Source organism: Mesoplodon mirus (genome assembly GCF_964341445.2).
Source record: "Mesoplodon mirus genome assembly, chromosome: 6".
Taxonomy (NCBI): Eukaryota; Metazoa; Chordata; class Mammalia; order Artiodactyla; family Ziphiidae; genus Mesoplodon; species Mesoplodon mirus.
In genome coordinates, this window is record NC_138982.1 from 88,601,051 (window position 1) to 88,620,411 (window position 19,361).

Here is a 19,361-nt window from a genome sequence, read left to right on the forward strand (position 1 = left end):
ATAAGAAAGCTGTGGTAGCAATACTCACATCAGGCAAAATAGACTTTAAAACAAAGTCTATAACAAAAGCCAAAGAAAGGAATTATATGATGATAAAGGGATCAATAAAAGAAGAGGATATAACACTCATTAACATATATGCACCAAATATAAGGAGCACCTAAATATATAAAGCAAATATTAACAGACATAAAGGGAGAAATTGACAATACAGTAATAGCAGGGGACTTTTAATGCCCCATTTACATCAATGGACATATCACCCAGACAGAAAATCAATACGGAAACAGTGGTCTTAAATGACATACAAGACCAGTTGGACTTAATAAAAATCTACAGAACTTTCCATTCAAAAACAGCAGAAGACAAATTCTTTTCAAGTGTACATGGAATGTTCTTCAGGATAGATCACATACTAGTCCACAAAACAAGTCTTGACAAATTTAGGAAGAGAGAAATTACATCAAGCATTTTCCCCAACCACAGTGATATGAAACTAAAGTCAATTACAGAAAGAAAACTGGGGAAAACACAAACACGTGGAGACTAAAAAACATGTTACTGGACTTCCCTGGTGGTGCAGTTGTTAAGAATCCACCTGCCAATGCAGGGGACACAGGTTTGAGCCCTGGTCTGGGAAGATCCCACATGGCACGGAGCAACTAAGCCTGTGTGCCACAACTACTGAACCTGTGCTCTAGGGCCCATGAGCCACAACTACTGAGCCTGTGTGCCACAACTAATGAAGCCCTCACACCTAGAGCCCGTGGTCCACAACAAGAGAAGCCACCGCAATGAGAAGCCTGTACATTGCAACAAAGAGCAGCCCCCACTTGCCACAACGAGAGAAAACCCGTGCACAGCAACGAAGACCCAATGCAGCCATAAATAAATAAATATGGAAAGAAAGAAAGAAAACAAGAAAGAAAGAAAGAACATGCTACCAAGAAAAACAGTGGGTCAATGAAAAAATCAAAGAGTACATCAGAAAATACCTCAAGACAAATGAAAATAAAAACACAACTTTGCAAAATCTGTGGGACACAGCAAGAGCAGTTCTAAGAGGGAAGATTCTAAGCAATACATGACTACAATACATGACTACTACTCTGAAAAACGAGAAAGAAAGAAAATTACAGGCCAATATCTATGATGAATATAGGTGCAAAAATCCTTGATAAAATATTAGCAAACTGAATTCAACAATATGTAAAAAAGATCATACACCATGACCAAGTGGAATTATTCCAAGGATGCATGGATGGTTCGTTATCTAAAAATCAAACAATGTGATTCACCACATTAACAAAATGAAGGATAAAAATCACACGATCATCACAGGAGACACAGAAAAAGGATTTGACAAAATTCAACATTCATTCATGATAAAAACCCTCATCAAAGTTGGTATAGAGAGAACATATCTCAACATAATGAAAGCCATTTATGACAAATCCACAGCTAACATCACACTCAATGGTGAAAAGTTGAAAGCTTTTCCTCTACAGTCAGGAACAAGACAAGGATGCTCACTCTCGCCAGTTATATTTAACTTTCCATTGGAAGTCCTAGCCACAGCAATCAGAGAAGAAAAACAAATAAAAGGCATCCAAACTGAAAACAAAGAAGTAAAACTGTCACTGTTTGCAGATGACAAAACCCTAAAATCTCCACCAAAAAAACTATTAGAACCAATAGAGGAATTCAGTAAAGTTGCAGAGTACAAGATTAATATAATTCTTTTCAATACACAAATAATGAACTATCAGAAAGAGAATAAAAGAAAACAGTCTCGTTTAACCCATCAAAAAGAATAAAATATATAGGAATAAGCTTAATCAAAGAGGTAAAAGACCTATACTCTGAAAACTATAAAACATTGATGAAGGAAATTAAAGATAATACAAAGAAATGGAAAGATATCCTGTGTTCATGGATTGGAAGAAAATATTGTTAAAATGTCCATACTACCCTAAGCAGTCTATAGATTTAATGCAATCCTTATCAAACTACCCATGACATTTTTCACAGAACTAGAACAAATAATCCTAAAATTTATATGGAGCTACCAAAGACACAAAATTGCCAAAGAAATCTTGAGAAAAAAGAGCAAAGCTGGAGATAGCATGCTCCCTGATTTCAGACTATGCTACAAAGCTTCAGTAAGCAAAACAGTATGGTACTGGCACAGGAACAGACACAGATTAATGGGACAGAATAGGGAACCCAGAAATAAATCCACGTACTTATGGTCAACTAATTTACCACAGAGAAGGCAAAAATACACAATGGAGAAAAGACAAGCTCTTCAATAAGTGTTGCTGGGAAAACTGGACAGCTACATGTAAAAATGAAATTAGAACTCTTTTTTCTCACACCATATACAAAATAAACTCAAAATGAATTAAAGACCTAAATGTAAGACTGGATATTGTAAACTCCTAGAAAAGAGCATAGGCAGAACACTCTTTGATATAAATCGTAGCAATATTTTTTTGGATCTGTCTCCTAAGGCAAAGGAAACAAAAGCAATCTTACAAGATTTTCCATGACAAAGGAAACCGTCTACAAAACAAAAAGACAACTTATTGATTGGGAGAAAATATTTGTAAATTACATGACTAATAACAGGTTAATATCAAAATATATAAACAGCTCATATAACTCAATATCAAAACAACTCAATTACACAATGCACAGAAGACCTGAATAGATATTTTCCAAAGAAGATATACAGAAGGCCAACAGGCACATGAAAAGATGCTCATCATTGCTAATTATCAGAGAAATGCAAATCAAAACCACAATGAGATACCAGCTCACCTCTGTCAGAATGGCTATCATCAAAAAGTCTACAAATAACAATGGGACTTCCCTGCCAGTCCAGTGTTTAAGACTCTGTGCTTCCACCGTAGACACCCCAGGTTTGATCCCTGGTTGGGGAACTAAGATCCCACATACTGCATGATGTGGTCAAAAAGTGAAAAAAATAAAAAAGTCTGCAAATAACAAATGTTGGTGAGGATATGGATAAAGGGTGGCCTAGTACACTGTTTGTGGGAATGTAAATTTGTGCCACTATGGAAAACAGTATGGAGGTTCCTAAAAACTAAAAATAGAGCTACCATATAATCCAGGAATTCTGCTCTTGGATGGGTATATGAAGAAAATGAAAACATTAATTCGAAAAGATACATGTACCCCAGTGTTCACAGCAGTATTATTTATAACAGCCAAGACATGGAAGCAACCTAAGTGGTAATGTATATATATATATTATATACATATATATGGTAATATTACTAAGCCATAAAAAAAGAATGAAATTCTGCCATTTGCAACAACATGGATGGACCTGGAGGGTATTATATTTAGTGAAATAAGTCAGAGCAAGACAAATACTATAAGTTATCACTTATATGTGGAATCTAAAAAAAGAAAACAAACAAATTAATATGACAAAAGAGAAATGGACTCACAGATACAGAAAACAAATTAGTGGTTACCAATAAGGAGAGGGAAGGGGGTGGGACAAAATAAAGGTAGAGAATTAAGAGGTACAAACTACTATGTATAAAATAAATAAGCTACAAAAATATATTGCACAGTACAGGGAATAGAGTCAATACTTTGTAATAACTTTAAGTGGAGTATAATCTATAATAGTACTGTATCACTATGTTGTACACCTGAAACTAGTATAATATTGTAAATCAACTATGCTTCAATTTTAAAAATTGGGCAAAGGATTTGAACAGATACTTCACAAAACAATATACAAATTGCCCATAAACACATGAAGAAGATAATCAATATCATTAGCTCTCAGAGAAATTCAAATTAAAATCACGATAAGTTATCACTACACACCTACTACATTGGCTAAAAATAAAAAAAACTGAACACAGGGTATTAGCAAGGATGTGAAGCAACTGAAATTCTCATACATGGTTAGTTAAAGGGTAAAATGTTACAGCTTCATCTGAAAACAGTTTGGCAGTTTCTCATAAGGTTAAATACACACTTACCTTATTACCCAGCAACCCCACTCATAGATACTTACTAAGAGAAATTAAAACCAACATACACAATGCTTGTGTATTCATAACAACTTATTCCTAATAGCCAATAGTCTGTTCATTGTTAGTATCCGCATTTTATTATTGACCAAAACACTTGCTCCATTCAAATAATGTGTTTTTAGAAATACTTATGTTTTTATAAAAGGTTAAATGATCTTTGATACTTTGTTTTCTATTTTTTTCAGAATCTATAAGAATAATAAAGAACCTCTCATTGGATCATGTAGTCTTTTAGTGCTTAGTGTATGACAAGATGGCACAAATATTTACTAAATAGATACGTTTTATTAGGTTTCCAGGAAATAACATGAATCTATATAATTTAAATTATTAGCTTTAATGTTACATATATAAATGAGAAAACCTCATTTCATTAAATCATGGGCGCACAGGATGAAATTTTAAACTGATATCCTCTGGGACTTCCCTGGCGGTCAGGTGGTTAAGACTTCACCTCCCAATGCAGGGGGTGTGGGTTCCATCCCAGGTTGGGAAACTAAGATCCCACATGCCTCGTGGCCAAAAAACCAAAACATAAAACAGAAGCAATATTGTAACAAATTCAATAAAAGACTTAAAAAAATGATATCCTCTTTTTTCCAGGCATACTTTATTCCCAAACATCACTTGTATGAAGCTTTTGAACAATTCTGTCCTCACATTGAATATAAAATGTGGCTAAAACTTGGACTTTCTATTACTGCCAAAAAAATCAGGGAACATTTATCTTATGAGGTAAGAGGTGTTTATATAAAATTGTACTTCTCTCTGAGTGAAATTGCCCTAAAGTTTTGTTAGAAATTAACTATTTAGGAATTTATATTAAACTTTATAAACAATAGACTATGAAATTGTGTTTTTCTTATAGGATTGGAATTACAAGATGCAGTTAAAACTCTGTAACATTTATGTAAAAGATATACCAAAGAACACCAAAACTGATATCTATGATGAAACTGTAATTTATGTCATCCTCATTCATGGAGCCGTGGAAGATTGTCAGTTACGAAAAGCTTATAAGGCTCCTTTCTTAATTCCTATAACATGCCATCAGGTAAAGAAATATTGATTCATATCTTCAGGTCAGTATGCCATTTGTCCAACGTGCTAATATTAGAAAAACTGTCACTTTTCCACCTTCCCATTCTCTCCCTTTCCCCCACCACCTCCATACACACACACACACACACACACACACACACACAAAACACACACACCAAATTAATTGATTGCTTTGGCACTGGGTAGCCCAAACACCAAGCTATTCCTATTCACTGTCAATGAATTAGGCCAAGCTATACATTTTGACCACAGTTAGATTTTGGTGCAACTGTAAATAGCAAAAGAGGACCTATTAAGTTCATGTACATATTGCAGAAGGACTACTCTCTCTGGACTGTAACAGCAGTGCTCTAAACATATTCTGTCAGTACCATGCTGAAGTGAGTATCAGTGGTATTTCCCCAGCTACTTTGAAAGTGAATGTAGAAATGAAGGACTTCTCATATTTAAGCTGTTGTGTTACCCTTCCAATTAAAATGAGAAGCTGTGCCATGAGAAGAAAGAAGTAAGACTGTATTGTGTGTGTGTGTGTGTGTGTGTGTGTGTGTGCTCATTGGGGTAGAGCAAGAGAGGCACATGTCAGGAGGAATCAGAGGATGCATAAAATACAGCTAAAGAAAGTAACTTGAAAGAGGGACCTAGAGTCAATTAAATCAGGTATTTTTTTAAAGCAACTATGACAGAAACAGTGCTAGATGCTAAAGTGGTCAAAATGAATGAGACTTTCAGCTTGCCCTCAAGAGATCTCTCAACAAAGCGAAAAGAAACATATATAAATAGATTAATAAATATTTACAGCTATGGTAGAAGTGCTTAAAAGGTAGATTTGGGACACAAGGAAAAAAATGAGGTAGGAATAAGAGGAATCCTAAGCTGAGAAACAGTCACAAGAAAATTTTCTACGTGGATGCCACTAGCACCAATTTGATGCCAAGTGAGAGGAAGTAAAACATTATTCTTAACTATGGTGCTCCTCAACTCTATTCTTGAATACATAATAATAGAGCTTAGTTGGGGGTGCTGGTTGGGAATTTAGATGACCAAGTAAGAGATTCTCAAAGCAGCCCAAACCTGCCCAACTCTGTCTACTCTCCTAGGCAAAAAACTCTGCTCACTGTGGATTTGGGCACCAATGTTATTCAAAGCATATTGAAGACAGTCACAAGGTTGGAAGATTTCTTGAAATCCATTGATTTTCAAACTTTCTTCCTGCCACATAGAAAAACTTTCTGGGTGATATTTTAAAGGGTCATTGATGATTAACTCTTGATTATTTTTCTCATTTGTAATAAAATGAGAAAAATAATTAAAAATCAGTGAAAGTATGTAGAATATTGACTCTCACAAAACTAACATACCCAGGTATTTAAAGGTATCTAATATCTCTTGATACTGTCAATTTTCAGGCCCAGATATTTAGAGAGGGTCTGAGATAGTAGCCCAACAGAGGAACATTCAACTGTATGATATAGCTTGTAATCTGTCAACTTTCAGATACAAGGCACTGAAGATTTCACAAAGGTAACAATTGTTCAAACTCCGATTGATTCAAAAAAATTCAGGTGGAACACTAGAAGGTATATAACTTCACGTAAACCAGCTCATCCTGAAACATCAGGTATGTTAGATTTTTCTGAGTAATTGGGAACTTACTTTCCTTTTGTAAAATAGTCCTATATGTATTTGGAAACTTGTATGCTTTCTACCTAGAGTATTGAGGAATCCTTTTATCTGCCATATTTGATATCCAATGTGTGAATTAAAACTGAAAACATCTAAGTTATTAGAAATTTTAATATTTAATCTATAAAAACAAACACATATAATTATAATATGTATTATATATTATACACATTATTCATGTATAAAAGTAATGAATGAGGGAATTTCTAATTCATCCCAAAAGTTAAAATATTTTATATAGCAGTAATAGTGAAAATATTGTTGCACTGTCTGAACAACAGAGTTATAAATAATGTGACTAAATAACCTTATTATTTAAAAAAATTTTTTTTGAACTTTATTTATTTTTTATACAGCAGGTTCTTATTAGTCATCAGTTTTATACACATCAGTGTCTACATGTCAATCCCAATCACCCAATTCATCACACCACGACCCCCACCCCACACCGCTTTCCCCACTTGGTGTCCATATGTTTATTCTCTACATCTGTGTCTCTATTTCTGCCCTGCAGACCAGTTCATCTGTACATTTTTCTAGGTTCCCCACATATGCATTAATATATGATATTTGTTTTTCTCTTTCTGACTTACTTCACTCTGTATGACAGTCTCTAGATCCACCCATGTCTCCACAAATGACCCAATTTCATTCCTTTTTATGGCTGAGTAATATTCCATTGTATATATGTACCACATCTTCTTTATCCATTCGGCTGTTGATGAGCATTTATGTTGCTTCCATGACCTGGCTATTGTAAATAGTGCTGCAATGAACATTGGGTTGCAGATGTCTTTTTGAATTATGGTTTTCTCTGGGTATATGCCCAGTAGTGGAATTGATGGATCATATGGTAATTCTATTTTTAGTTTCTTAAGGAACCTCCATAGTGTTCTCCATAGTGACTGTATCAATTTACATTCCCACCAAAAGTGCAAGAGAGTTCCCTTTTCTCCACACCCTCTCCAGCATTTGCTGTTTGCAGATTTTCTGATGATGACCATTCTAACTGGTGTGAGGTGACACCTCATTGTAGTTTTGATTTGTATTTCTCTAAAAATTAGTGATGTTCAGCAGCTTTTCATGTGCTTCTTTGTCATCTGTATGTCTTCTTTGGAGAAATATCTCTTTAGGTCTTCTGCCCATTTTTGGATTGAGTTGTTTGTTTTTCTAATGTTGAGCTGCATGAGCTGTCTATATATTTTGAAGATTAATCCTTTGTCCATTGATTCATTTGCAAATATTTTCTCCCATTCTGAGGGTTGCCTTTTCATCTTATTTGTAGTTTCCTTTGCTGTGCAAAAGCTTTTAAGTTTCATTAGGTCCCATTTGTTTATTTTTGTTTTTATTTCCATTACTCTAGGAGGTGGATCAAAAAAGACCTTGCTGTGATTTATGTCAAAGAATGTTCTTCCTATGTTTTCCTTGAAGAGTTTTATAGTGTCCAGTCCTACATTTAGGTCTCTAATCCATTTTGAGTTTATTTTGTATATGGTGTAAGGGAGTGTTCTAATTTCATTCTTTTACATGTAGCTGTCTAGTTTTCCCATCACCACTTATTGAAGAGACTGTCTTTTCTCCATTCTATATCCTTGCCTCCTTTGTCATAGATTAGTTGACCATAGGTGCGTGGGTTTATCTCTGGGCTTTCTATCTTGTTCCATAGATCTATATTTCTGTTTTCGTGCCAGTACCATATTGTCTTGATTACTGTAGCTTTCTAGTATAGTCTGAAGTCAGGAAGTCTAATTCCTCCAGCTCCATTTTTTTCCCTCAAGACAGCTTTGGTTATTCGGGGTCTTTTTTGTCTCCAGACAAATTTTAAGATTTTTTGTTCTAGTTCTATAAAAAATGCCATTGGTAATTTGATAGGGATTGCATTGAATCTGTAAATTGCTTTGGGTAATATAGTCATTTTCACAATATTGATTGTTCCAATCCAAGAACATGGTATATCTCACCATCTGTTGGTATCATCTTTAATTTCTTTCATCAGTGTCTTATACTTTTCTGCATACAGGTCTTTCGTCTCCCTAGGCAGGTTTATTCCTAGGTATTTTATTATTTTTGTTGCAATGGTAAATGGCAGTGTTTCCTTAATTTCTCTTTCAAATTTTCATCATTAGTGTATAGGAATGGAAGAGATTTCTGTGCATTAATTTTGTATCCTGCAACTTTACCAAATTCATTGATTAGCTCCAGTAGTTTTCTGGTGGAATCTTTAGGAATCTCTATGTATAGTATCATATCATCTGCAAACAGTGACAGTTTTACTTCTTCTTTTCCAATTTGTATTATTTTATTTCTTTTTCTTCTCTGATTGCCATGGCTAGGACTTCCAAAACTATGTATAATAGTGGTGAGAGTGGACATCCTTGCCTTATTCCTGATCTTAGAGGAAATGTTTTCAGTTTTTCACCATTGAGAATGATGTTTGCTGTGGGTTTGTCATATATGGCCTTTATTATGTTGAGGTAGGTTCCCTCTATGCCCACTTTCTGGAGAGTTTTTATCATAAATGGGTGTTGAATTTTGTCAAAAGCTTTTTCTACATCTATTGAGATGATCATATGGTTTTTATTCTTCAATTTGTTAATATGGTGTATCACATTGATTGATTTGCATATATTGAAGAATCCTTGCATCCCTGGGATAAATCCCACTTGATCATGGTGTATGACCCTTTTAATGTGTTGTTAGATTCTGTTTGTTAGTATTTTGTTGAGTATTTTTGCATCTATATTCATCAGTGATATTTATCTGTAATTTTCTTTTTTTGTAGTATCTTTGTCTTGTTTTGATATCAGGGTGATGGTGGCCTCATAGAATGAGTTTGGGAATGTTCCTTCCTCTGCAATTTTTCAGAAGAGTTGAGAAGGATAGGTGTAAGTTCTTCTCTAAATGTTTGGTACAATTCACCTGTGAAGCCATCTGGTCCTGGACTTTTGTTTGTTGGAAGATTTTTAATCACAGTTTCAATTTCATTACTGTGATTGGTGTGTTCATATTTTCTATTTCTTCCTGGTTCAGTCTTGTTAGGTTATACCTTTCTAAGAATTTGTCCATTTCTTCCAGGTTGTCCATTTTATTGGCATAGGGCTGCTTGCAGTAGTCTCTTAGGATGATTTGTATTTCTGCAGTGTCTGTTGTAACTTCTCCTTTTTCATTTTTAATATTATCGATTTGAGTCCTCTCCCTCTTTTTCTTGATGAGTCTAGCTAATGGTTTATAAATTGTGTTTATCTTCTCAAAGAACCAGCTTTTAGTTTTATTGATATTTGCTATTGTTTTCTTTGTTTCTATTTCATTTATTTCTGCTCTGATCTTTATGATTTCTCTCCTGTTAACATTGGGTTTTGTTTGTTCTTCTTTCTCTAGTTCCTTTAGGTGTAAGGTAAGATTGTTTATTTGAGATTTTTCTTGTTTCTTTTTCTTTCTTTTTTTTTTTTTTTGCATTACACGGGCCTCTCACTGTTGTGGCCTCTCCCGTTGTGGAGCACAGGCTCCGGATGCGCAGGCTCAACGGCCATGGCTCACGGGCCCAGCTGCTCCGCGGCATGTGGGATCTTCCCAGACCGGGGCACGAACCCATGTCCCCTGCATCGGCAGGCAGACTCTCAACCACTGCGCCACCAGCGAAGCCCTTTTCTTGTTTCTTGAGGTAAGCTTGTATAGATATAAACTTCCCTCTCAGAACTGCTTTTGCTGCATCCCATAGGTTTTGGATCATTGTGTTTTCATTGTCATTTGTCTCTGGTATTTTTTGGTTTCCTCTTTGATGTCTTCGGTGATCTCTTGGTTATTTAGTAATAACTAAATTTAGTCATTAGGTATTGTTTAGTTATTGTTTAGCCTCCATGTGTTTCTGTTTTTTACATTTCTTTCCCTGTAAGTGATTTCTAATCTCATAGTGTTGTGGTCAGAAGAGATACTTGATGTGATTTCAATTTTCTTAAATTTACTGAGGCTTGATTTTTGACCCAAGATATGATCTATCCTGGAGAATGTTCCACGTGCACTTGAGAAGAAAGTGTAATCTGCTGTTTTTGGATGGAATGTTCTATAAATATCGATTAAATCTATCTGGTCTATTGTGTGATGTAAAGCTTGTGTTTCCTTATTAATTTTCTGTTTGGATGATCTGTCCATTTGTGTAAGTGAGGTGTTAAAGTCCCCCACTATTATTGTGTTATTGTCGATTTCCTCTTTTGTAGCTATTAACAGTTGCCTTATGTACTGAGGTGCTCCTATGTTAGGTGCATATATATTTATAATTGCTATATCTTCTTCTTGGATTGATCCCTTGATCATTATGTAGGGTCCTTCATTGTCTCTTGTAACATTCTTTATTTTAAAATCTATTTTATCAGATATGTGTATTGTTACTCTAGCTTTCTTTTGATTTCCATATGCATGGAATATCTTTTTCCATACCCTCACTTTCAGTCTGTGTGTGTTTCTAGGTCTGAAGTGGGTCTCTTGTAGACAGCATATAGATGGGTTTTTGTATCCATTCAGGAAGCCTGTGTCTTTTGGTTGGAGCATTTAACCCATTCACCTTTAAGGTAATTATTGATATGTGTGTTCCTATGACCATTTTCTTAATTGTTTTGGGTTTGTTTTGTAGGTCCTTTTATCCTCTTGTGTTTCCCACTTAGAGAAGTTCCTTTAGCATTTGTTGTAGAGCTGGTTTTGTGGTGCTGAATTCTCTTAGCTTTTGCTTTTCTGTAAAGCTTTTGATTTCTCCATCAAATCTGAAAGAGATCCTTGCCGGATATAGTGATCTTGGTTGTAGGTTCTTCCCTTCATCACTTTAAGTATATCATGCCACTCCCTTCTGGCTTGTAGCGTTTCCCCTGAGAAATCAGCCATTAACCTTATGGGAGTTCCCTTGTATATTATTTGTCATTTTTCCCTTGTTGCTTTCAATAACTTTTCTTTGTCTTTGATTCTTTCCAATTTGATTACTATGTGTCTCTGCATGTTTCTCCTTGGGTTTATCCTGTATGGGACTCACTGCACTTCCTGGACTTGGGTGGCTATTTCCTTTCCCATGTTAGGGAAGTTTTCGACTATAATCTCTTCAAATATTTTCTCGGGTCCTTTCTCTCTCTCTTCTCCTTCTGGGACCCTTATAATGCGAATGTTGTTGCATTTAATGTTGTCCCAGAGGTCTCTTAGGCTGTCTTCATTATTTTCCATTCTTTTTTCTTTATTTTGTTCCATGACAGTGAATTCCACCATTCTGTCTTCCAGGTCACTTATCCATTCTTCTGCCTCAGTTATTCTGCTGTTGATTCCTTCTAGTGTGTTTTCATTTCATTTATTTTATTGTTCATCTCTGTTTGTTCTTTAATTCTTCTCTTTGTTAAACATTTCTTGGATCTTCTTGATGTTTGCCTCCATTCTTTTTCAGAGGTCCTGGATCATCTTCACTATGATTATTCTGCATTCATTTTCTGGAAGGTTGCCTATCTCCACTTCATTTAGTTGTTTTTCTGGGGTTTTATCTTTTTCCTTCATCTGGTACATAGATCTCTGCCTTTTCATCTTGTCTATCTTTCTGTGAATGTGGTTTTTTTCCCCGCAGGCTGCAGGATTATAGTTCTTCTTGCTTCTGCTGTCTTCCCTCTGGTGGATGAGCCTATCTAAGAGGCTTGTGCAAGTTTCCTGATGGGAGGGACTCGTTGTGGGTAGAGCTGACTGTTGCTCTGGTGGACAGAGCTCAGTACAACTTTAATCCACCTGTCTGCTGATGGGTGGGGCTGGGTTCCCTCCCTGTTGGTTGTTTGGCCTGAGACAACCCAACACTGGAGACTACCTGGGCTGTTTGGTGGCACTAATGGCAGATTCTGGGAGGACTCACACCAAGGAGTACTTCCCAGAGCTTCTGCTGCCAGTGTCCTTGTTCCCAAGGTGAAACAGAGCCACCCCCCACCTCTGCAGGAGACCCTCCAACACTAGCAGGTAGGTCTGGTTCAGTATCCTCTAAGGTCACTGCTCCTTCCCCTGGGTCCTGATGCACACACTACTTTGTGTGTGCCCTCCAAGTGTGGAGTTTCTGTTTCCCCTAGTCCTGTCGAAGTCCTGCAGTGAAATCCCACTAGCCTTCAAAGTGTGATTCCCTAGGAATTCCTCCTCCTGTTGCCGGACCCCCAGGTTGGAAAGCTTGACATGGGGCTCAGAACCTTCACTCCAGTGGGTGGACTTCTGTGGTATAAGTGTTCTCCAGTCTGTGAGTCACCCACTCAGCAGTTACTGGATTTGATTTTACTGTGATTGTGCCCCCTCCTACCCTCTCATTGTGGCTTCTCCTTTGTCTTTGGATGTGGGGTATATATATATATTTTTTTTTGGGGGGGGTATATTTTTTGGTGAATTCCAATGTCTTCCTGTCGATGATTGTCCAGCAGCTTGTTGTGATTCTGGTGTTCTCGCAAGAGGGAGTGAGAGCACGTCCTTCTATTCTGTCATCTTGGTTCAGGGCCCCAGTAAATAACCTTAGTATAAAGCCTATTCATACAAATATTGCAAGAATAAAGTTGAATCAGAACATCAATGATTATAATAAATACTATTAAGCCACTGATTAAAATTTGGAAAATGAGTTTGAGGTAGATTTAAAAATTAACTGGTAAATAATTAAATTATGGAATAAATAGTAATATAATTTAATATTTACCATTTCACTGAAAAGAACATAGTTCTAAATTTAGAAATATAGAAATTAATTTTAAAATTCTGTGTCAATAAAAATATTACCAATCAAGAGATCAGCAAAGGACAATTCATGGAAGAAAAGTTATATTGAAAACAAAATGTAAAAAAGTTCAACACTACTAACATTTATAGAAACAGAAATTAAATATTGGTCTGTTTAATTAGTGAGATTTTTAAAGAATTATAATGCCTAATGCTCAAAAAAATGTGAATCTGGTATACATTCTTACCTTGATACCAGTACTAATTGATAAAATAAATTTATCACAAGATTCCAAAAGCCATAAAAGTTTTTATATCCTTTGCCTAAATAATATAATTTCTATATATGTTATTTATACCTCAATAAAAAATTAACTAATATAATTTCTAGACATTTATTGTATAGAAATAAAGCAAAATAGTGGAAAAGGTAATTGAGCAGTATTTATAAAAATAAAAAGTAGAAGTTATCAAAATGGCTAATGATAAATGAATGGTTAATTAAATTAACACATTAGTCAACATGATTAAATGCTAAATAACCATTAGTCAATTAATTTCCCATGTAGTAACTTGGAAAAGACCAATGATACACGTCAAATAAAAATACCAATAATACAACATTGTGTTGCTAATATTAAACAAATTTTATCTTTATTATGTTACAATTATATACCTTTGAATCCATGTGGACACACAATACTGTCATCACGTGAGTCTCCTCTCATCTTTAGATTAAGCAGAAATGGGACATGGTATTGAAACCTTCACCATCTTCTCTTTCTTCAGCCATCTCCCCTCCCCATTCTCTAAAACATAGCCATACCAAATGGCTAATGGTTCACATAATCTGGGAGACCTCATATTTTCTCATTCCTGAACTTTTGCACATTCTTTCTTTTCCTTCTTCCTGGAAGTTCTAAACATTCCTCTCCCCACATCTCCCCATTCCACGGACCTAACTTCTTATTCTTCAAATCTCAGCATCATTGATACATTCTAAATTCACAACACTTCACTCTCCTTTGTGCTCCCATAGCCCGCTATGCACACAGTCTTATTTTCCCATTTTGTATTTTTTTTTGCTGGTCCGTCTGCTCCAAGAAGGCACGGATCATAACTCGTTTGTTTTCTTATGTATCCCCATTGCTTACCAATGGGCCTGGCATGCTCAATACATATTAATATAAAAGTATTTTGGGGATGGTGGGACAATAAATGATTTTGTCTCTCTACTTTCCAAACCTTCTGCACAATTGTTACACAATCTTAATAATAGAGGACTTTTAATACCTTTTTTGAAAAGTGACCCCACTTGCTACCAATTGAAATTACCACCAATTTCAGATCACATGTCCTGGGTGTAAGTGACTTGAACATGGTTGACTTTGAGAGTCAGACTATTTGATACAGTCCTTTGTTTCAGTGCTTGAACTAACACAGTCTTTTCTGAAGCAGCTGCAAGCAGAATAAATGAAGAACACCCTCAAGAAGAGACAAGTACTCAGGTAAACTGAGAAATAGACTGAAAGTACAGTCAGCCCTCCATATCCTAGAACACGGAACCCGTGGATACTGAGCGCCGACTGTACTATGCCACTTTATATAAGAGACTTAAGCATCCATGGATTTTGGTATGCGTGGGAAGAGGGAATGTGGTCCTGGGACCAATCCCCTGCTGATACCTAGGGACGACTCTATCTCACTAGATCTACACCAGCCTACCTGTAGACTGGATTTTAGGGAGTTCCAGGTGGGGTAGAGAGTTTATTTAATTTTTTTAAATAAATTTTCTTTTTTTTAATTGAGGCATATTTTTAAAATTCATTTATTTTATTTTTGGCTGTGTTGGGTCTTTGTTGCTGCACGTGGGCTTTTGTCTAGTTGCAGCCAGTGGGGGCTACTCTTCGTTGTGGTGTGCAGGCTTCTCATTGTGGTGGCTTCTCTTGTTGGGAGCACAGGCTTTAGGCATGCGGCCTTCAGTAGTTGTGGCACACAGGCTCAGTAGTTGTGGCACACGGACTCTAGAGTGCAGGCTCAGTAGTTGTGGCACACGAGCTTATTTGTTCCACAGCATGTGGGATCTTCCTGGACCAGGGCTTGAACTCATGTCTCCTGCATTGGCAGGCAGATTCTTAACCACTGCACCACCAGGGAAGCCCAATTGAGGCATATTTGACATATTAGTTTCAGGAAAAATTTATTTTTAATTCTTGTCTTTTCCAAGCTGGTTGTATTTTTCTAGGAGATGTTGATTATCATTCCCAGAATCTGAGAAATATCTACTACAAATACATCAGAAAATTGTATATTTGATTGTTTAAAATGTTTTACATCAGTTAAGTCTATTTGCTCTATTAGAAGTAGGCACCAAACTCAAAACACACACCCCCTTTCCCCCGAAACTCTCCTCATGACTGTATGTTGAATGAAAGGTGATTATAGGTTCCATGGGGGATGTTGAAGGTATTTTTCTCATGTCTGTCTTAAACTCAAATGTGTCGAAGTTGTCAGATCTTCAAGAGGCCAATACTCTTCTTTAACACACATGTTCTCATTCTGCATAAAATCAGGAAGTTCATTTTCTCCCTAAGTATTTTGGAGTCTTCCTGGGGAAGCTTTTCCTCAAACCCGCCCTGGTTGTTGCTTGTTACCTAGAACTCCTGACCCAATATCTTTGGGGCTAAGAGTATGGGCTCTAGCATGAAATTCTCTGGTTTGTCTCCTGGTTCCATCACATATTAGCCATGTGACCTTGGACAAGTTTCTCAACCTGCCTGAGCATCACTTTTTCCCTGTCTATACTACAGGGATAATAACAATGCCTATTTCATGTAGTGCGACTACATGGGGATTAAAGAAATGGGAAGTACGCTGCATAGTATTTGACATATAACAAGCAATACATACACAGAATGTCTATTATTCTTTGTTAACCCCTTCTTAACATTGTAAACTACTTCTCCAAACCTCTTTTGCTCTCCCCATGTTAATTTTCTTGAAAAAAAAATGGATACAGTCACCTCCTCTAATTCTCGCAAACACAGTTGCTGCTGAAGACTAGGAAATAACAAAGGGAAATTACAATTAAAAAACAAAGAAAGAGGAGTAAGACACTTAAGATAAAATATTAGATGGCTTCGTCTAGCTTACCGATTAAGCCATCTTTCTCCTTAGTCCTGGCAGGCTGCCAAGCCTGTAGGATTCATGTTAATAGCATATTTGAGGGGATGGAGGGAAGAGGCAGGGAAGCTAGTGCTCTCCCGGTACATTTTGCCCCAAAATACTGCTTTTTCTTAATTAAAAAAGGGATTGCGTGATGGTTGCTAACATAGGGGAAGTAGTGTTAAAGTGAGAGACAGTCCATTAAATGGTAGAAACATCAGCTACTGAGACATACAGAGATCAACAAATTGTGTTATTTAGTAAATGCTTTTTTCTCCCTGATGTCAGATCTTGGCTATGTTTCTGAGCCAGCTCTCTTCCTACTCACCTCAAACCATTGCCCTACTACTACCTCCCCAGAATTGTAGCTTTACCTTTACATAATGAAAAAGCCTGACACAACATAAAGTGGCTCCTTACAAAATGTTTTGGACCCCACACAGTGCTGTCACTGGCAGAAGTCCCAGTTCTAGGTGCCCTGATCTACAGACCAGATTTGACACCAGCTCTGCTTTATAAATCTGACCCTTATTAACAGTCACAGACTTTGACTCCTATCTCCATTTTTAGAATCAACAGCCTACAGAATCAATTGTTAAGACCACGGAGGATAAGAACATCTATGAGGATGCCTATAATAAGCCTAAATGAAAGTCTGGTAAGCTGCCTCAGTTTCTCCCACATGATCAGGAGCACACCTGTCCCCAGAGATGTAGAAGGAAGCCAGTTTATTTGCCTTTGTGTGATAGTATGATTATACCACCTTCCACTAGCCAGAGATGCTTCTAATGGCACTAGCTCTAAATTCTAATTTGGAAGATTAATTTTAAAATAAGATTCCTTTATCTGGATTTCTGAAAACTTCATAGTCTCATGGTTCCCTCTCTATATTCTGCTATTTAGTCTCATATGCAACACTGGTTGCTCCCAATTTGGCAGGTCATTTTTCAGGCAGCCATGCACTGTGGAAGATGTAAACAGGCAATAAGCTATGACTTCATGTTCAAAAGTTTATGTTCTAGTTAAGGAGACAAAACATACCACACAGAAGACAATTAAAATAACAATACGAGATACACCGTGGACAGCGTCAACTGAAGCTAAATGAATTCAAAAAAGAAAAAGTAGCTACTGAGCATAAACAAAGTCTTTGTAGAGAAATGAGGCGGACACTCAGAATAGAAGACACAAGAGAGCAAGACTTTGGGGGGAAAATGAGTAGACCAGCCTGACTGTTGGCCATTCAAAATGTGGTGTCTCTGGGGAAATATGTGTTTATAAGTGCTTTATATGACTCTATGTTACATTAAGAATATCACCGGGTTAAAAATGACCTTCAGATAAATCTTATCTCCATTTAAAAAACGTTAGCTCTTGCATACCACTTCCTATGACAAACATCATATTTAAAACTAGATTTAAAAGTTAACAATACACCATTGAAAAGGTGTTTGCAAGAATCATTTGCAACACATGGGAAAAATGTATACAAAATGATGAGGAAAACACTATGATTCCAACAGGCAAACTTATGAACAGCCAGTTCAGGGAAAAGACAATACCCAGAATATAGAGAAAATAAAAAATGCAAAACTAAATAACAATGAAATATTAACATTTGTTTTTTTAAATGAAAAAAATTTATTCAATGGTAGAATTATTTCCTTTGAAATAACTGAAAATAGAGTCATACTTGTTTTCTCATATTTAGCTGGTGGATAAGTAAAAGTAATTTGTTAACAAAAGTCATGAAAATGCTTACACACTTGGGCTCAGCGTTTTTTCAAAAATTAATCTGAAAATTGAAATCCTAAGAGAGTAAAAATCAATCCAAAGAGAGTAATCCAAAGTATTCAAGTAGACATATGTACAACATGTCTAGTACACTACTATTTCTAGGGGCAAAAAATTTAAAAGAGCCTAAGTGTTCAACAATGAGAAAGTGTATAATTTCACTACAGAACATCCATACACGGACTATCATAAAACCATGAAAAAGACTGGTTGAGTAGTCCAATGTAAAATATAAAAGCTGAAGGCAAAACTGTACTTATACTTTGTTAGCATAAAACAAGGCCAGAAAAGATAAATACAAATGATGTAATTAAGTGGAAAGGTGAGAGTAGGGATGGTCTTATTTACCTCTCTTATTTTATGCAGTTTTATTACTCTTATAATGAAAAATATGATTGTAAAACTATCAAGGATTATTCAAATATAAATTACTTTAAAGTTGTCTTTTCTTTTCTACCACCATTTACACTCAGCAATCCATAGTGTTAGGAAAGGGAGTGGTAAGAGCCAGAGTTGAAACTCAGTGAGTGATAATGACTCCAGTGAGTTATTCCCACAATGGAAAACCCTCCTCCTGATAATGCATAAAATACCCCTGTCCGGTTCAGCAGACGTCAAGGGCTACTTGGATTCGGACTCCCAGTTTAAATGATGCTGCCACCCCTTTATGAGGATGAATGATTCACACTCACTTGCTCAACTTCCTTCCTTGGCCTCATCAATAATGACCAGATGTTTCTTGTGAGAATGAAAATGACCCTCCAGTACATCTTATCCCGGGTTGTGGGTCAATGTTGAACGATTCCAGTTCTTTTGCCTTTGTTTTCTTTCCTTTCCATTTTTTTTAGAAATGGTTGACAAGACTGTTTTGAA

The 19,361-nt window shown here is 36.2% G+C and overlaps 1 protein-coding gene across 1 annotated transcript in view; it reads left to right on the plus strand.

Annotated features, from left to right (window-relative positions):
• Window positions 1-17,345, plus strand: part of SLC9C1 (solute carrier family 9 member C1) — a gene marked incomplete at its 3' end in the record, with an annotated part of 106,126 nt that extends 88,781 nt beyond the window's left edge. The window contains exons 23-27 of the mRNA XM_082624359.1: window positions 4,686-4,817; window positions 4,951-5,136; window positions 6,639-6,762; window positions 14,973-15,037; window positions 17,265-17,345. Coding sequence (XP_082480485.1) covers window positions 4,686-4,817; window positions 4,951-5,136; window positions 6,639-6,762; window positions 14,973-15,037; window positions 17,265-17,345 — 588 coding nt within the window. The remainder of the gene's footprint in view (window positions 1-4,685; window positions 4,818-4,950; window positions 5,137-6,638; window positions 6,763-14,972; window positions 15,038-17,264) is intronic.
• Window positions 17,346-19,361: the final 2,016 nt, after the last annotated feature.